General features: G+C 45.1%; 1 protein-coding gene across 1 annotated transcript in view; it reads left to right on the forward strand.

Moving 5' to 3' along the window:
• The window catches only part of LOC135546284 (PTB-containing, cubilin and LRP1-interacting protein-like), a 35,859-nt gene extending 25,221 nt beyond the window's left edge, over positions 1 to 10,638 (forward strand). Inside the window, exon 3 of the mRNA XM_064974589.1 lies at positions 8,429 to 10,638. Within this exon, the coding sequence (XP_064830661.1) occupies positions 8,429 to 8,926 (498 nt within the window). The 3' untranslated portion in view covers positions 8,927 to 10,638. The remainder of the gene's footprint in view (positions 1 to 8,428) is intronic.
• The last annotated feature ends 7,977 nt before the right edge of the window (positions 10,639 to 18,615 follow it).

An 18,615-nucleotide genomic window follows, 5' to 3' on the forward strand; every position in this document is an offset into this window, starting at 1 on the left:
GGTTAGCCAATCTGATTTTAGATCTGAACCCATCTCCCCCAACAAATCAGTAATCTATGGCTTGTCCCAACTGACTCCCCTATCTTGTACAATGCAACCTTTGACTCTTCTACTTTACTATTCTGTTTCACTCATCAGTCACCCACATAACTGCTGCCTACACTATCACTCCACAGCTCCCTCCTCTCTTCACAGTCCCCTCTTCATATCCATGCTTTAACTCTGTTATAGCCACCAACCCACTGTTCCTGCGCCTCACAGCCTGCCTGTCTGCCTGCCTGCGAGTGATCCACTCTGACTCTCTGGCATTCCTCTGCCTCGGGCCCTCAAGACTTTGGCTTTCCCTGGTCTTTTTTTCTGGTCCGTGTGTTCAGAATGTTCAGATGGAACCAATATGCTGCCTTCATCAGGATCAGTGCTTGGCACTGTTAGCAATTAGCTATGGAGGGGAGGAGGGAGGGGAGGCTGGCTGGGGGAAACACATGGGAGAAATGAGAGGAATCTGTGCAGACTGTGGAGCTATGTAGAGCCCAGGCTGCATGATTTAGGCCCCCTGGCCACCAGTCAGACTGTGAGGCCTGCAGCACACAAACGGGGACTGAGATGAGTTATCATCAGCTCGTCAAAGATGAAACACGCGATATACACACACACACACACACACACACACACACACACACACACACACACACACACACACACACACACACACACACAGGTCATCATATCATTACACTTGAGGAGGTGTCAATCCCTCTAGCAGACAGACTGACAAGCCCAGACCCCTTGTCTCTGACACGCCCGCTGAGTCGTCACAGACACACACAGCGATGGGGTTGAGCACCACGTCAGCAAGTCTGTGTGTCAAACACTTTTCTTAAAGGTAGAGCGGTCTGAAAGGGGAATGTAACACAACAATCCTGCCACTGTCTGTCCATTAGGCTTGGGCGGAATCCAGACTGTCATACCTTCATACAGACCTTGTGACATTCCGGGATATTCGGTAATATCGGCACTGAACACAAGGGCCACTATTTTTAAACCCCACTGAGCCACTGTAATCCAAAGGTTAGCGATGCTAACAAGTACATGTAAAATCCCACAGAGAATGCTAACTAAATGCGTTTTATACAATTTCTGCGTTTTATACAATTTCTGACTTAAACTATTTGCAGGAAAGATGTCCCAGCTCAGAAAATAAATATTAGACAGCAAGGCTCTTGATCCAGCAGGGGATTCTCTGCCGTTACCAGAGAAGAAGCTAGCCACTTAGCTAGATACAGTTGCTAAATAGCTACTAAATTAGCAAACCAAATGCACAACGGCAGAGCATTTAGCACATTTTAGAATGTAAACTTAATGGTTATAAGATGCAGTGCCTTCGGAAATTATTCAGACCCCTTGACTTTTTCCACATTTTGTTAAGTTAGACTTATTCTAAAATTGACTAAAATCCTCAGTAATCTACACACAATACCCAATAATGTGAAAAAAGTGTGTTATTCATTTTTGCAAAAAAATATTCTCTGGTCTGATGAAAACAAGATTCAACTCTTTGGCCTGAATGACAAGCGTCACGTCTGGAGTAAACCTGGCACCATCACTACGGTGAAGCATGGTGGTGGCAGCATCATGCTACGGGGATGTTTTTTTGGTGACGGACTGGGAGACTAGTCAGGATCAAGGCAAAGATGAACGGAGAAAAGTACAGAGAGATCCTTGATGAAAACCTGAAGCGCTTACGACCTCTGTGACTGGGGCGACGGTTCGCCTTTCAACAGGACAACGACCCTAAGCACACAGCCAAGACAATGCAGGAGTGGCTTCGGGAGAAGTTTCTGAATGTCCTTGAGTGGCCCAACCAGAACCCGGACTTGAATCAGAGATCGAAGATCTCTGGAGAGACATGAAAATAGCGGTGCAGCAATGCTCCCCATCCAACCTGACAGAGCTTGAGAGGATCTGCAGAGAAGAATGGGAGAAACTCCCCAAATACAGGTGTGCCAAGCTTCATACCCAAGAAGACTCAATGCTGTAATCGCTGCCAAAGATGCTTCAACAAAGTACTGAGTAAAGTTTCTGAATACTTATGTAAATGTGAAATTTCAGTTTTTTTAAAAAATAAATTAACAAAAATTTCTAAACCTGTTGCTTTTTTAAGTGAAGGGTATTGTGTGTAGATTGATGAGGGAAAACATATTTTATACATTTTAGAATAAATCTGTAATGTAACAAAATTTGAAAAGTAAAGGGGTCTATATACTTTCCAAAGGCACTATATCTAGCTGTCATTTTAGTTGTGAATTCCATGCTGTAATTAGATCACCTGGTACATGCTGCACAACAGTGTGTGACTCAGCTGGTAAACCAACACCACGTGACTGGAGACTACTATCTGACAGTTGATAGAACGTCGTCTTTATCTCCTAATTTATTGAACAAGTTGACTGCAGGTATTTACTTACAAAGGTAGCTACAAATATTCAAAAGTGTTAAAAGTTTAAATACTATTGACCGTTTTGAAAATCCTCCCATGGCTATTTCCAAATATCCCGGTATACCGCCCAAGTCTGTGTGTTTGTCTGTCTGTCTCTGTCTGTCTAACTAATACACCATGGTATATAACTAACTGTCTGTATGATTAATAGACTAGACTCATGTGAAACCCCTACCCACCTGCTTTCTGGTGTTTGCCTGTGAGATTCCGTTGAGCACTGACGTGTGTGTGCATGCGTATGTGAGTGCATTCGTGTGTGTGTGTGTGTGTGTGTGTGTGTGTGTGTGTGTGTGTGTGTGTGTGTGTGTGTGTGTATCCAAATATACAGGAAGGTATCAGACCCACCTTCAGATGGGCTGGGCTTACACACACACAGTCTTGTACAACTAACCTTGTGGGGACACACAATTCAGTCCCATTCAAAATCTAATTTTCCCCAACCTGTACCCTAACATGAAAGCCTAACCTTAACCCTAAACCTAACTCTAGTTCCTAAAACGAACCCTAACAAAATGTACCCAGTTGGTCAAATTTTTGTTTGTTTGCTATTCTTGTGGGGACTTCTGGTCCCTACATGTATAGTTAAACATGTCCACACACACACACACACTACTCCAGCATTCCAGTTTCCCAGATGAGGACTGTCACCCCCTCATTCTTTCATCCCTGTAAATCATCAGAGGACAGGAGGCATTTCCTCCTGTCTTCAAATGTTTACAGCAGACATGAACACAGGCTGCTGTAATGTTGACATGGTGAGGTCACAAATGCACAGTGAGATTCTGTTCAGCAGTTCGTATAAAATGACCGCAGTCTCTGACTGACACACACACACACACACACACACACACACACACACACACACACACACACACACACACACACTCCTCCATGCTGATAATTTAGCCCTGGGACAAACCCACCTGTGCAAACTTCACATACAGTACTTACCTGTGACTGTTCTTTATCTTATCTTAGCCTGGGTCCAGTCTATTGCTGCAGACAACTTGACCTTCTCAGGTATGACCACTACAAGGAAGTAGGCTTAAGAAGAAACAGACTGGCACCCAGGCTAATTGAATCTATATAGGATTATCTAAGCCCAGTTCCTCTCTTCCCGTGTATAGTTGTCCCGCTCTACAGTCTCTAAGGGTATTTTTACACTTTCAGTCCCTTCCAGACAATTTTGTGAACTCTGAACTCTGTTCACTTATTATTATTTTTTTCCCCGTGTTAACACTCCAAAGGAACCCTCAAAAGAGCCCCCGAAGCGAACCGAACTGAGACCATCTCGAGAGGTGGTCTGAGTTCGGTTCGCTTGAAATCCGCAGCCCGGTTCCCTTTTTCTAGGACAATGTGAAGGCAAAGCTCCCCAGTTTGCTCGTCATTGTTCCCCTACCACACACTAGACTACTGCAACACCGTCTCCCTTGCCATAAACCATCACATTGGTGCCGTAAAAGAGAGAAGATTGTGTGCAGGTTCAAAAACAAAATGTGTGCTGTTTTTGGGTATTGATTTGCGATTGTCAAGGACGCATAGATATTACAAAATGTGTGGAGTTTTTAGTTCAGATTATTTGTTTGCAATATGTGATCCATAGGCTAAGAGAGCTTCATTAGCTGTTTATTGATTGTGGTGTTTGAATAGTGAGAAGACAATATATTTGGTGACATCACAACATCTATTCCAGCTCATAAAGGGGCAGTAGCCTACCTTGTAGAATGTTTATAATTACCACATGATTTATTCTGCAGTTATTCTATTACCAACTGGAGGTATATCTTGCTATCCGACAACGCCTTCTGATTGAATGGCTTGTCCTGCACTTTTGAAAAAACCCAGAGGACATGTTGGAAAAAGATCTAGCTTCCTTTCTAAACATAGCAATGTGAATGCACAGAGGACTCGGTCCACAAAATAGGTGACGTGAACTGTCAAAAGAGTTGAGTCCTCATTCAAAGGCAAGGGCCGTGTGAATACAAAACGGGAAAACACCCTGATAGGGTCTCTGGGAAAAGGCAGATCCTATCTGTCTGAATGTCTTCTCCTGACTGAGCCTCCGAGACAAGTACAAGGAGATTAGTATAGCTCGACATCCTCACTGCTCTGATTCCACCTACCCCAACCTACCTACCCCAACCTACCTACCCCTTTCCCTCCATGCCCCCCCCCCTCGGTCATGTTAGAGCAAACATGTTTAGTCTGTGTGATATTACAAAGACCAAAGAGAACTGCTGTCAATGAGGGGCTTTGAGGACAGAAATACTGCAGAGCCCAGTGAATGAGACTGAGGAGTGAGGGACTCTTTGTGGACTGCCAGCCAGCCAGCCTCGGAGGAAGAGAGGTGGCCTCTGTTCCCCTGTAGCAACCCCAAACACCTCCCACGTGTGTGTGTGTGTGTGTGTGTGTGTGTACACGTGCATACGCACGTGTATGGTGAGGTGTGCTCACTGGTCACCCAGTACAACCGGTAGGCCAGGGGTCTCTAGAATGGGCTAGTTGTCCCTGCTGACCCCTAGCCACTCCCAATGCTGCCTGACACAGAGCAGAGTACGACCAGCCTGACATGGGGAAGGATGGGGCAGCAGAGGACAGTGTGAGAGTGGATAGTGTCAGAGAATTGAGTTGCTTTGTGCAGTCTAATAGTAAGATGTCTATATATCCAGTACATAGGTCCATCCACAGGCCATCATTACCAGCCTGCACTCAACTACTAAGCAGATCTAAAACAAACTCTATAACCTCAATACAAAATGGAAAAAGAAAATAAATCACTCAAAAGATCAGAAGAACTAATTATTGCTCATTTGATACTTTATCTCCACTGTAAATATCCTGGTGGGTGGATGTCAGTTGGCTGAGAGTACGGTGTCAGTGTGGTCGGCTTGCTTAACCGCCTGGCCTCTGGGGGTGCTCCAGAGGTTTTCACCATGATGGATCTGCTGGAGAACCGTCAGGGGAGAAACGTTGCGGTTGCCCCCAGATGACAACCATACTGCCTGAGACTAAGGCTGCAGCAGCTGGATCTAGTGACTAGGATTCTCTCTGGACTCTCATTTTCTCTCTCTGTTCATCTCTCCATTTCTGTCTCTCTCTTGCTTGCCTGTTCTCTCTTTTTTTCTGTCCTCTTTTTCTCCATCTCGCTTGCACTGTCTCCCTCTCTCCGTTTCACTTGCTGTCTCCCTCTCTCCGTTTCACTTGCTGTCTCCCTCTCTCCGTTTCACTTGCTGTCTCCCTCTCTCCATTTCACTTGCTGTCTCCCTCTCTCCGTTTCACTTGCAGCTTCCCTCTCTCCGTTTCACTTGCTGACTCCCCCTCTCTGTTTCACTTGCTGACTCCCCCTCTCCGTTTCACTTGCTGACTCCCTCTCTCCGTTTCACTTGCTGACTCCCTCTCTCCGTTTCACTTGCTGTCTCCCTCTCTCCGTTTCACTTGCTGTCTCCCTCTCTCCGTTTCACTTGCTGTCTCCCTCTCTCCGTTTCACTTGCTGTCTCCCTCTCTCCGTTTCACTTGCTGTCTCCCTCTCTCCGTTTCACTTGCTGCCTCCCTCTCTCCGTTTCAGTTGCGCTGCCTCCCTCGCTCCGTTTGACTTGCTCTGTCTCCCTCGCTCCGTTTGACTTGCTCTGTCTCCCTCGCTCCGTTTCACCTGCTCTGTCTCCCTCGCTCCGTTTCACCTGCTCTGTCTTCCTCCCACCACCCCCTCGTAGCCTCTTCCCCCTCTCCATCTCTACAGAGTGGTTCAGTTGGTCATGGTAGTCAGGACTGTGAATGTAAAGGGATCTTGGTCTGCCTTGGCTCTGGCTGTGGTTTCTCCATTGGCGGGGCTCTCTGTGGTGTGATGTGGCGAGGACTAGTGTTTCTCACACCAGCCAGCCAGCCTGAAGACTGTTCTCTGTTCTTCCAGGCTTCACCACTACAGGGTTGTAATAGTTTGTGGATGGAATGACTGGAACCGAGAGAGAAAAAAAGTGTCTAAATGGGAAGGAGGGAGGGATGGATTGAGAGGGAGACCGGGGCCAGATATAGTCCTTGTGGTCACAGGCTAAACAAAACTTCCAGACGGAAGAAAATAATGGTCCGTTTTTTTCTTGCTGGTCTCCTCCGCATTTCCTGTTTGTCAATATTTCATTGATACTGTTGCATGTCTGTGTGTCCCTGTCTTTGACATATTATCAGATAGAACTGTATCTTTCAGGGTAACTGTTGTGTTTTTTGTGTACAGTATGTGTATTTTGTGTCTTCACGTTTGTGTCTCTTAATGATATACCATTTTGCCAGCTTGGTCTAGTGTCCAGAGATGTACGATGCATACTGATGTCACATGTTATGCTTCATCTTTTAAAGATGCACTCCGGATATTGTTTTTCAACAGGAAAAATAGCTGGAGGGAAAGAGACCAATGGAAAGTGGTGTAGGGGGGGGGGAGGTATACGACATTCTAAAATCCTTGTACACAAACAACAAGTGTACGGTTGGTCACAACTGTTTCAATTTAAAAAGTCTTGCAGAGCTTCGCAAAAAATGGATACCACGAAGGCTGTGAAAAGTTTTACACTTCTAGTTGGATTACTAGGCCATTATACGTCATGCTCTCTCTCCTGACAACCCTTTTTCTTAGATCACACATTCCTCACACACATGCACATACGACTACACACACGCACACACAGTCCAGGTGCTGCCGACTGTTCTAGTGCAGCTTAAGCCCCACCCTCTTCAACATATATATCAACAAATTTGGCGAGGGCACTAGAACAGTCTCCAGCACCCCGCCTCACCCTACTAGAATCTGAAGTCAAATGTCTACTGTTTGCTGATGATCTGGTGCTTCTGTCCCCAACCAAGGAGGGCCTACAGCAGCACCTAGATATTCTGCACAGATTCTGTCAGACTTGGGGCCCTGACAGTAAATCTCCGTAAGACCACAAATACAAATTGCATCTAGACACTGTTGCCCTAGAGCACACAAAAAACTATACATACCTCAGCCTAAACATCAGCATCACCTTTAACTTCCACAAAGCTGTGAACGATCTGAGAGAAAAGGCAAGAAGGGACATGCCAATTAGGATCTGGCTAAACATGCTTGAATCAGTTATAGAACCCATTGCCCTTTATGGTTGTGAGTCCTGGGGTCCGCTCACCAACCAAATTGAGACTCTGCATGCAGAATTCTGCAAAAATATCCTCAGTGTACAACGTAAAATACCAAATAATGCATGCAGATCAGAATTAGGCCAATAGCCGCTAATTATCAACATCCAGAAAAGACCCGTTAAATTCTACAACCACCTAAATGGAAGCGATTCCCAAACCTTCCTTAACAAAGCCATCACCTACAGAGAAATGAACTTGGAGAAGAGCCCTCAAAGCACCCCACAGAGCCCCAGGACGGACAGCAACACAATTAGAACCAATGTGTTTGACACACATTTCTCTCAGATTACACAGACCCACAAAGAATTTGAGAACATACCCAATTTCGATAAACTCCCATATCTATTGGGTGAAATACCACAGTGTGCAACACAGCAGCAAGATTTGTGACCTCTTGCCACAAGAAAAGGGCAACCAGTTAAGAACAAACACCTTTGTAAATACAACCCATATTTGTTCATTTATTTTCCCTTTTGTACTTTAACTATTTGCACATAGTTTCTACACTATATAGACATAATGACATTTGAAATGTCTCTATTATTTCAGAACTTGTGTGTGTAATATTTACTGTTCATGCTTTTGTTATTGTGATCCATTTCACTTGCTTTGGCAATGTAAACATGTTTCCCATGCCAATAAAGCCCTTGGCCTTAGCATTGATAACCCCACACTCTTACCAGTTGAGGCACATAGTTTTGTACCACTAAATGCTGTTAGATGTTTAACAGCTTCTCTCTTTCTCTCTCTCTCTCTGTGTGCTCTCCACAGGTGACATACCTTGGCAAGGTGACCATCTCAGGGACCCAGTTCCTGTCGGGCTGCACAGAGTCGGCAGTGGTGGGGCTGTGGGACCGCCGTGCGCTGGCCCAGGAAGAGCACCTCCTTGCCAACTCCCTCTTGGAGATCCGCCCCTTCCAGGTGCGCCTGCACCACCTGGACGGGCGCGGTGAGGCCTCGGTGACCATGGACACGTACCAGGTGGCGCGCATCGCCTATTGTACGGCGGACCACTGCACGAGCCCCAATGTGTTCGCCTGGATCTACCGGGAGATCAACGACGACCTGACCTTCCAGATGGACTGCCACGCCGTGGAGTGTGAGAGCAAGCTGGAGGCCAAGAAGCTGGCCCACTCCATGATGGACGCCTTCCGCAAGACCTTCCACAGTATGCGCAGCGATGGACGCATCCACAAGAGCGGCTCCTCGGAAGAGTTCGCCACCGACGACTCCGCTCCAGACGACTCCACCCCCGAGGAGGACGGCTGAGCACCAGGGTCCCCCCCCCCCACCCCCGGTCACAAGCCTGTGAGGGGAGGTGCACAGGGGCAACCGGAGCACTCTCTCTACTCTCTGTCTCTCTCACTCACTCTTCTCTGGAACATGGAACTAAAACTGACCGCAGACTGAAGGATGACGAGGATGTAGTTTTAAAAAGGGGGAAAGGTACAACTTGAGACCTAACATATGGGGAAGTGAAACTTAACTAGTGCTGCCTCTTTGGATAAATCGGTCCTCAAACATTTGGATAGCCATTGACGCGCCTGATCTGCCCATAAGAGATCAGTGAATAATGGTTATAAGACAGTTACATTCCCATTCGACGCTGCGGTCTGTCTGTCCGTCTGTCTGCGATGTGCAGAGAAAATCTGCCTCTTTACACCACCTCTCGCCCCACCCCGTCCCGGCCCAATCAAAAGCCTACAAATCCAGATCACTGCCACCCGTTCTGATTTTTTAACAACAGCACTATGGAGTTGAGAGTTATGCCTGTAGCACTGTTAAATGTGTGGTTTCAAAAATAAAGCCTTGACTAATATATGTGTGGAAGGTTGCCGGGAGGAGGGAGGTCTTGACATATTTATTAGGCTACGAGAGCGTCATCCCTTATCAATCACATTTACTTCCTGTTTTGAAGCATACCAAAAGTGAGTCTTTTAGCTGTGTCTTCTTTGTTGACTTTGTGCCTCACTTCTCACACACCATGGCTCGTCTCTTAGTCCCACAATCCCAAATGTTGTGTGTGTAGTCGTCGTGCATGTGCATGTATGTGTGAGGAATGTGTGATCTAAGAAAAAGGGTTGTCAGGAGAGAGAGCATGACCGATAATGGCCTAGTAATCCAACTAGAAGTGTAAAACGTTTCACAGCCGTCCATAAAGAATGCCTGAAGCCTCTTGGCCTGTGCTGAATGTATTATAGGTATGTTGTGCTGCAAGCTCCCTACACCTTTTAGTTACTTCGTTTTTTTTTTTAGTAAATTTCTTCTACATTGTTATGTGGATTAGGTGCAGTTTAGCAAGGGCCGTTTTCTGTACAGACACCTTAAGGTAACGATTATGTCTCGTGGGCTGGATGCGTGTTGAGTCCATGAACAGACACACACAGCTCAGTTTCACTGTGCTGTCGAAGGGTAAGAGCGGCCATTTTGGGGCAACTGGAAGCCCCCATGACACGAGCTCCACCCCACCCCCCTTTCTAACAAGACTCTTTTGAATGGACTGGATGCTGGTACTAACAGTGGGGTGGGTCATGTATTTTGTCTGTTGTGTCTAAAGCCAATTTTATTAAGATGGCTCTGGTCAGTACGTACATATATAAACATTGTATTTGAAACTCATTCAATAAGCTTATGTAAATACACAAATGAAGTATCCGTTTCCAAATATTACAGCATTAAATGTTGATAGCTATTTTCAATAAACAGCGGGAACATCAAAGACATCACCAGTGTTTTAAAGTCAATTGTGAATATGTAGAGTTCCATAGAAGTGGCTGTCGAGAGGGTGTGTGTGCCCAGCGGCTTGACATGCCAGGATGACAGGAGGAGGGAATGTTTATAAAGCTGTAGATTACTGTGTCATGTCTTGTCTGAAGGCTCAGATGTGCTTTAAATGTCTGGAAATGTTACCGTAAGTGTTTTCTATACAGTATTTGCAAAGATAAAGAAACAATCACATATAAACTATTTACCAAGACTGACTGGTGATGCCGAAGTGTCTTTTTTGTTTGTTTGTTTGTTACGAAAACGATCATATTGATTCGAGTTGGCTGTGATGTTTTGCCTTCATGACAAATGTTTCTCATAGTACTAGGAATTGTACATGTGGGTGAATTTCAACGGCTGTGTATGTATTAGGTTTGTGTACACATACAATATTACGTCCAGAGATTTGCTCCAATCCTACCAATCATTTTGTCTCCATTTCTTACATTCATAGGCCGCAAAGCTCTTTCCATTGTTGTGGGGCTCATTCCCTTCAAACACCAGGAATGTGTGGCAGCCATTTTGGTGCCCACATCCGTCTCAAGGTATTTCCATAACGCGGATGCTTATACCGTTGGCTATCATCACAGGGTTTCTAAACCCAGAGGTGCAACATGACAAGACTTTCGGGTGAACGCTTGCAAAGCAGCCCAGGCCGGGGTTTGGGTTTGAGAAGTCATTGAGAGAAGTGAGAAAGGATTTCTTAGTTCGTCTAAAGGCACAACCTTGTAAAAGTGACAAACTGACATGTTTTGATTTTCATCAAAAGCAGCTTTAAAATGAAGGAGTGCCTTTGATTTGACAGCCTGTACATGCGCAGTTCGGTGCGAGACGACCGTTGGACCCGATGACGTTTCTCCGCATGAGCTTAGCTAGCCAACGTTGCCATGACATCACCGACAAGCACGATCAGGGATTTCTATTGGAGAAGCAGTTTCTGCCTACCTTCATACTGTACTGCATTTGCTATCATTTTGCTGCTCAGAAACTGCAGAGAATCGAGAGCAAAATGGATGCTGGAAACAGTCAGAATGACTGCTGAATGGGAACACTGCCTCCTTCTGGAAGGTAGAGGAACACCTTCCTCACTTTCCCATTCCGATTAAAAGAGCATACCCCACATAGAGAATATATTTGGATAACTTATATTATGGGTTTATTATTTATGAGAAGTTTGCGGTAATGACCATCTCTGGCCCTGTATCGCAACTCGCAAATGGACTAATTCTGTCTGTCCGCCTGTCTGTCTGCATATACTTAATGAGTGGACAGTTACATAGTCATTGTATGCTTTTCTGTCTTGGTTGAGGAGCCAACCTGAATCTTTCAAGGTGTGCCACCATTGTGTCTCAGAGATGTGTTGAGTGTTCTCCTGCGCTCCAGTATTCCTCCATGGTTCACCCAGTTCTGGGAGTATAGAACGTCACTGCCGGGGGCCTAGAATGAGGCCACCCCTGCCAGGGCCTGCCTGCCTGCTTCTTCCAACGAGGTGTCAGTCAGCCATACAATACCACTCTGTTCCTCCTCCAGCTGGCTGCCGTCCACTGGGTCCTCACACCGCCTAGCTACCCACCCAGCACCAGCAAACTTGAGGTCCGGTCCTGGGGAACACCCAGCTCTCTGATATGCTCCCCTCTCCCTAATTTATCTTTCTCATTTTTGTTTCTCTCTCCCTCTCATACAGATGGCCACCTCGCTTCGCGCTCCTAGGAGATATCAAATTGATATCTCCATTTCAGTTACAATTCCTGTGAGTAAAGTATGTGCAATGATTGACTTGGGACTGCTGTGAATGTCTGCTCTGAAACAGAGTAAATACAATTGTTACATTTGAGGTGGGACTTGTGAAGAGCAGATTACAATCCGATGTGCACTTTAAACTGTGAGGAGTGGACAGTAAATAGTTATGAGGACCCATTTTGACGTTTACATGTGCTCTATATAACTATTTGCTCTTCAAGACACTCACTAATGCCAAATGTCTGCATAAAACTGTGATCACTTTGAAGTGGAGATTTTGTTTGATGGATATATACACAGTGTACTAAACATTAAGAACACCTTCCTAAAATTGAGTCACACCACCTGCTTTTGCCCTCAGAGCAGCCTACATTTGTTGGGGCATGGACTCTACAAGGTGACAAGCGTTCCACAATGATACTGGCCCATTTTAACTCCAATTTTTCCCACAGTTGTGTCACGTCGGTTGAATGTCCTTTGGGTGGTGGACTATTCTTGATACACATGAGAAACTGTTGAGTTCTTGACACAAACCGGTACGCCTGGCACCTACTACCACACCCGGTTCAAAAGCACTTCAAAACTTCTGTCTTCCCATTGATTCTCTCAATGTGTCTCAAGGCTTAATAATCCTTCTTTAACATGTCTTCTCCCCTTCATCTACACTGATTTAAGTGTATTTAACGATTGACATCAATAAGGGATCATAGCTTTCACCTGGATTCACCTGGTCATAGAAAGAGCAGCTATTCTTAATGTTTTGTATCAGTGTAAATATGTTGATTAAAGGTACCATAGATGGAAGTGTGTGTGTGTGAGAGAGTGTGAGAGATAGAGGTACTTTATTAAACGTGATGCCTACTGAACCTACATTTCCAAGTCCTGTCTCATCGTGCTCTCAGATCACACAAAATGTCTGAGAATCTCATCCATGGAAAAACAGGGAATGTTGGGAAGAAGCTCAGAGAAGAGCGTGCCATGGCAAAAATTGATCCCAGAAGTGTGTGTGAGTGTGTGTGAGTGTGTGTGTGTGTGTGTGAGAGAGAATGAGAAAGCAAGGTAAGTTTAGTAAACCTGATGTCTTTTCCAGAACAGAGGGGATACAAGGTCACTGACTTACAGAATGTTTCAGTCATGTCTAAGCTCTTCATCCCTCACGTCTGATTGGCTCATAAGTCATTCATATGATTTAGATCCTGACCATAAGGAAAGATGGAGTGTCTGAGTGGAGGAGGCCGGTGCCTATCACAACCCTAGGATCCCAGATTCTCTCATCCCTGGAAGTTAAGCCACCAGGATTTCCAGCACACCACTATCCTACTGAACCTACATTTCCAAGTCCTGTCTCAACGTGCTCTCAGAACACAGGAAATGTCTGAGAATCTCATCCATGAAAACAGGGATGTCGGGAAGAAGCTCAGAGCAGAGCGTGCCATGGAAATGAATGGTGTGTGTGTGTGTGTTAACCCCAGGAGAGTGGAATGGAATACATTACTTTCAGGGTGATTCAATGTATAAATGTTCTTTTGAGATTGCAGAGTCCTGCGGGCCCACACCGGCATCTTGCTCACAGATGCTAAGAGGAGAGTTGGGCAACACTGCAGAACACAACATACGCATGCTGACTGGACTACAAGAACCGCCTGGAAAGAGAACAGCAGACAAACAAGCAAAGCAGACACACACACACACACACGTGCGCACACATACCGTGGCAAGAAAAAGTATGTGAACCCTTTGTAATTACTTGGATTTCAGCATAAATTGGTCATACAATTTTATCTGATCTTCATCTAAATCACAATAGACACAGTCTGTTTTAAACTAATAAAGCACAAACAATTATGATTTTTCATGTCTTTATTGAACACAGCGCGGTAACATCCACAGTGCAGGGTGGAACAAGTAAGTGAACCCTTGAATTTAATAACTGGTTGACCCTCCTTTGCAGCAATAACCTTCAAACAAACAGTTTCTGTTCAGTTTTTCAGCACAATGGTCAGGAGGTATTTTGGAACATTCGTCTTTACAAAACTGTTTCAGTTCAGCAATATTCTTAGGATGTCTGGTGTGAACTGCTCTCTTGAGGTCATGCCACAGCATCTCAATCGGGTTGAGGTCAGGGCTCTGACTGAGCCATTCCTGAAGGCGTATTTTCTTCTGAAGCCATTCTGTTGTTGATTTACTTCTGGGTTTTGGGTCGTTGTCCTGTTGCATCACCCAACTTCTGTTGAGCTTCAATTGGCGGACAGAAAGCCTTACGTTCTCCTGAAAAATGTCTTGATAAACTTGGGATTTCATTTTTCTGTCGATGACAGGAAGCTGACCAGGCCCTGAGGCAGCAAAGCAGCCCCAAACCATGACGCTCCCTTCACCATACATTACAGTTGGGATGAGGTTTTGATGTTGGTGTGCTGGGCATTTTTTTTCTCCACACACAGTGTTGTGTGTTCCTTCCAAACAACTCAACTTTAGTTTCATCTATCCACAGAATATTTTGGCAGTAGCGCTGTGGAACATCCAGGTACTCTTTTGCGAACTTCAGACGTGCCACAATGGGTTTTTTGGACATCAGTGGACACTTCCGTGGTGTCCTCCCATGAACACCATTATTGTTTAGTGTTTTACGTATTGTGTACTCGTCTATAAAGATGTTAGCATGTTCCAGAGATTTCTTTAAATCTTCAGCTGACAGTCTAGGATTCTTAACCTCATTAAGCATTCTGCGCTGCGCAGGACGGCCACTCCTAGGGAGAGTAGCAATGGTGCTGAACTTTCTCCATTTATAGACAATTTGTCTTACAGTGGACTGACGAACATCAAGGTTTTTAGAGATACTTTTCTAACCCTTTCCAGTTTTATGCAAGTCAACAATTCTTAATCTTAGGTCTTCTGAGCCCTCTTTTGTTCGAGGCATGGTCCACATCAGTGTTTTTTATAGGACAAAGCAGCTCTAACCAACATCTTCGATCATTGATTGGACTCCAGGTTAGTTGACTCCTGACTCCAATTTTCTTTTGGAGAAGTCATTAGCCTATGAGTTCACATACTTTTTCCCAACCTACACTGTGAATGTTTAAATTATGTATTCAATATAGATAAGAAAAATACAATAATGTGTGTGTTGTTAGTTTAAGTACACAGTGTTTGTCTATTGTTGTGTTTGTCTGTTGTTGTGATCAAATCTTAGGACCAATTGATGCAGAAATCCAGGTAATTCCAAAGGGTTCACATACTTTTTTCTTGCCACTGTATATTTTGTTATTTAACCAGGTAGGCCAGTTGAGAACAAGTTCGCATTTACAACTGCGACCTGGCCAAGATAAAGCAATGCAGTGTGACACAAACAACAACCGAGTTAAACAAATGCACAGTCAATAACACAATAGAAATATCTATGTACAGTGTGGGCAAATGTAGAAGAGTAGGGAGGTAAGGCAATAAACAGGCCATAGAGGCAAAATAATTACAATTTAGCATTAACACTGGGGTGATAGATGTGCAGAAGATGATGTGCAAGTAGAAATACTGGGGTGCAAAAGAGTAAGAGGATAAATAACAATATGGGGATGAGGTAGTTGGGTTGCTATTTATAGATTGGCTGTGTACAGGTACAGTGATCGGTAAGCTGCTCTGACAGCTGATGCTTAAGGTTAGAGAGGGAGATATAATTCTCCAGCTTCAGTGATTTTGCAATTCGTTCCAGTCATTGACAGCAGAAACCTGGAAGGAAAGGTGGCCAAAGGAAGTGTTGGCTTTGGGGATGACCAGTGAAATATACCTGCTGGAGCGCGTTCTACAGGTGGGTGTTGCTATGGTGACCAGTGAGCTGAGATACGGCGGGGATTTACCTAGCAAAGACTTATAGATGACCTGGAGCCACTGTGTTTGGCGACAAATTGTAGTGTGGGCCAGCCAACGAGAGCATACAGGTCACAGTGGTGAGTAGTATATGTAGCTTTGGTGACAAAACAGATGGCATTGGGATAGACTACATCCATTTTGCGTAGTGTTGGAGGCTATTTTGTAAATGACCTAAGTCAAGAATGTGTATGATAGTTTTACAAGGGTATTTTTGGCAACATGAGTGAAGGAGGCTTTGTTGCGAAATAGGAAGCCGATTATGGATTTAATTTTGGATTGGAGATGCTTAATGTGAGTCTGGAAGGAGAGTTTACAGTCTAACCAGACACCTAGGTATTTGTAGTTGTCCACATAGTCAGAACCGTCCAGAGAATTGATGCTAGTCGGGGGGCGGGTGTGGGCAACAAATGGTTGAAGAGCCGCGCCCAAGTGGCGCTGCGGTCTAAGGCACTGCATCTCAAGAGGCGTCACTACAGTCCCTGTTTCAAATCGAGGCTGTTTCACATCCGGCCGTGATTGGGAATCCCATAGGGCGGTGCACAATTGGCCCAGCGTCGTCCAGGTTTGGCTGGGGTAGGCCATCATTGTAAATAAGAATTTGTTCTTAACTGACTTTCCTAGTAAAATAAAGGATAAAATAAAATGTTGTTTTACTAGCATTTAAAAGCAGTTGGAGGCCACAGAAGGAGTGTTGTATGGCATTGGAGGTTTGTTAACACAGTATCCAAAGAAGGGCCAGATGTATACAGAATGGTGTCGTCTTCGTAGAAGTGGATCAAAGAATCACCAGCAGCAAGAGCGACATCATTGACATATATATATCCAAGAATTGAACACTATGGCACCCCCATAGAGACTGCCAGAGGTCCGGAAAACAGGCCCTCCGATATGACACACTGAACTAGTTGATGAACCAGGCGAGGCAGTCATTTGAGAAACCAAGGCTGTTGACTTTGCCGATAAGAATGCGGTGATTGACAGAGTCGAAAGTCTTGGCCAGGTCGATGAAGACTGCTGCACAATACTGTCTTTTATCAATGGTGGTTATGATATCGTTTAGGACCTTGAGCTTGGCTTTCGAAGATGTTTGAAAGGTTGAGCTAGCATGTTGGAGTGAACAGCTGTGTGAGAGAGGCTCCTGCAACTTTTTTGCGAAACTATATAACTTAACCTACTTTATGGCACTTTTTACAACAAAGGTCTCTTTCTAATACAATATTGTAACTTTCTATGTGAAAATGCCGAATAATAAGCCACCCAAGGACAATAAATCCACATCGGAGGCCTACTCCCCACCAAACGACGAGACAGGCATGGTGGAAGGCACAGGTAACAACGTGACACTTACAGAACTTACCTGGGCTCTGGGAGAACTACGTGTTGCTATGGCTGAGGATCTTAAGGCTACTATTACTGAACTGGACACTGAAATCGAGAGCACCATTTGAACGGTCGCTTCGCAGGGCCAGAGCATTGTGGACCTTGAGAAAGATTCTGAATTCAACGCTTGTAGGATCGATGATGACTTAGAGAAGCTATGCACGTCCTTACCCTAGTGTGCAGAGGCTTTCTGTGAAAATGGTCGACCTGGAGGGCCGATCCAGACGTCATAATCTTTGCGTTGTTGGTCTGGCAGAGGGGGTGGAGTCTGGCTGTCGCCCCACCGACTTCTTCCAATGACCCGAAGAGAGCTGGGACCACAGTCATGGATTAAAATCTTGCAGCGCACGCAAGGTCCCCCTGCTCAAGCCAGCGCATGTCCAGGCCAGTCTGAAGTTTGCCAATGACCATCTGGATGATCCAGAGGAGGAATGGGAGAAGGTCAGGAGACAAAAATAGAGCTTTTGGGTCTAAACTCCACTCGCCGTGTTTGGAGGAAGAAGGATGAGTACAACCCCAAGTACACCATCCTAACCGTGAAGCATGGAGGTGGAAACATCATTCTTTGGGGATGCTTTTCTGCAAATGGGGACAGGACGACTGCACCGTATTGAGGGGAGGATGGATGGGGCCATGTATTGCGAGATCTTGGCCAACAACCTCCTTCCCTCAATAAGAGCATTGAAGATGGGTCGTGGCTGGGTCTTCCAACATGACAACGACCCGAAACACACAGCCAGGGCAACTAAGCAGTGGCTCCGTAAGAAGCATCTCAAGGTCCTGGAGTGGCCTAGCTAGTCTCCAGACCTGAACCCAATAGGACCACTCAACCTCCAAAGATGTTCTATCTATAGCCTTTCCTCTCTTGGACCAGTCGGCGCTGTGAATTTGGACATTTTAACACACTCTCAGTTGTAATATTTGAATCTACCTTTAGGCAGCATGTGCTTGCCCCACCACACTAGCAGTTGGGAGGGGAATAGGGGGGAATACCTTCTACCTGTCCTTGTTCTGTATGTCTTGTTTTGTAATATTTGTTTTGTACCCAGAACTCTGGGTCTTGTTGTTTCTGTCTGCTCTTTTATGTTTAGATAAGAATTGCATACTTGTCTTTTATGCCAATACACCATTCTTGTGCGTGTTCAATAAAAAAATATTTGAACAAGAAGATTTTAGAAAGGCAGGGCAGGATGGATGTAGGTCTATAA

Source organism: Oncorhynchus masou, chromosome 9 (genome assembly GCF_036934945.1).
Source record: "Oncorhynchus masou masou isolate Uvic2021 chromosome 9, UVic_Omas_1.1, whole genome shotgun sequence".
NCBI classification, from domain to species: Eukaryota; Metazoa; Chordata; class Actinopteri; order Salmoniformes; family Salmonidae; genus Oncorhynchus; species Oncorhynchus masou.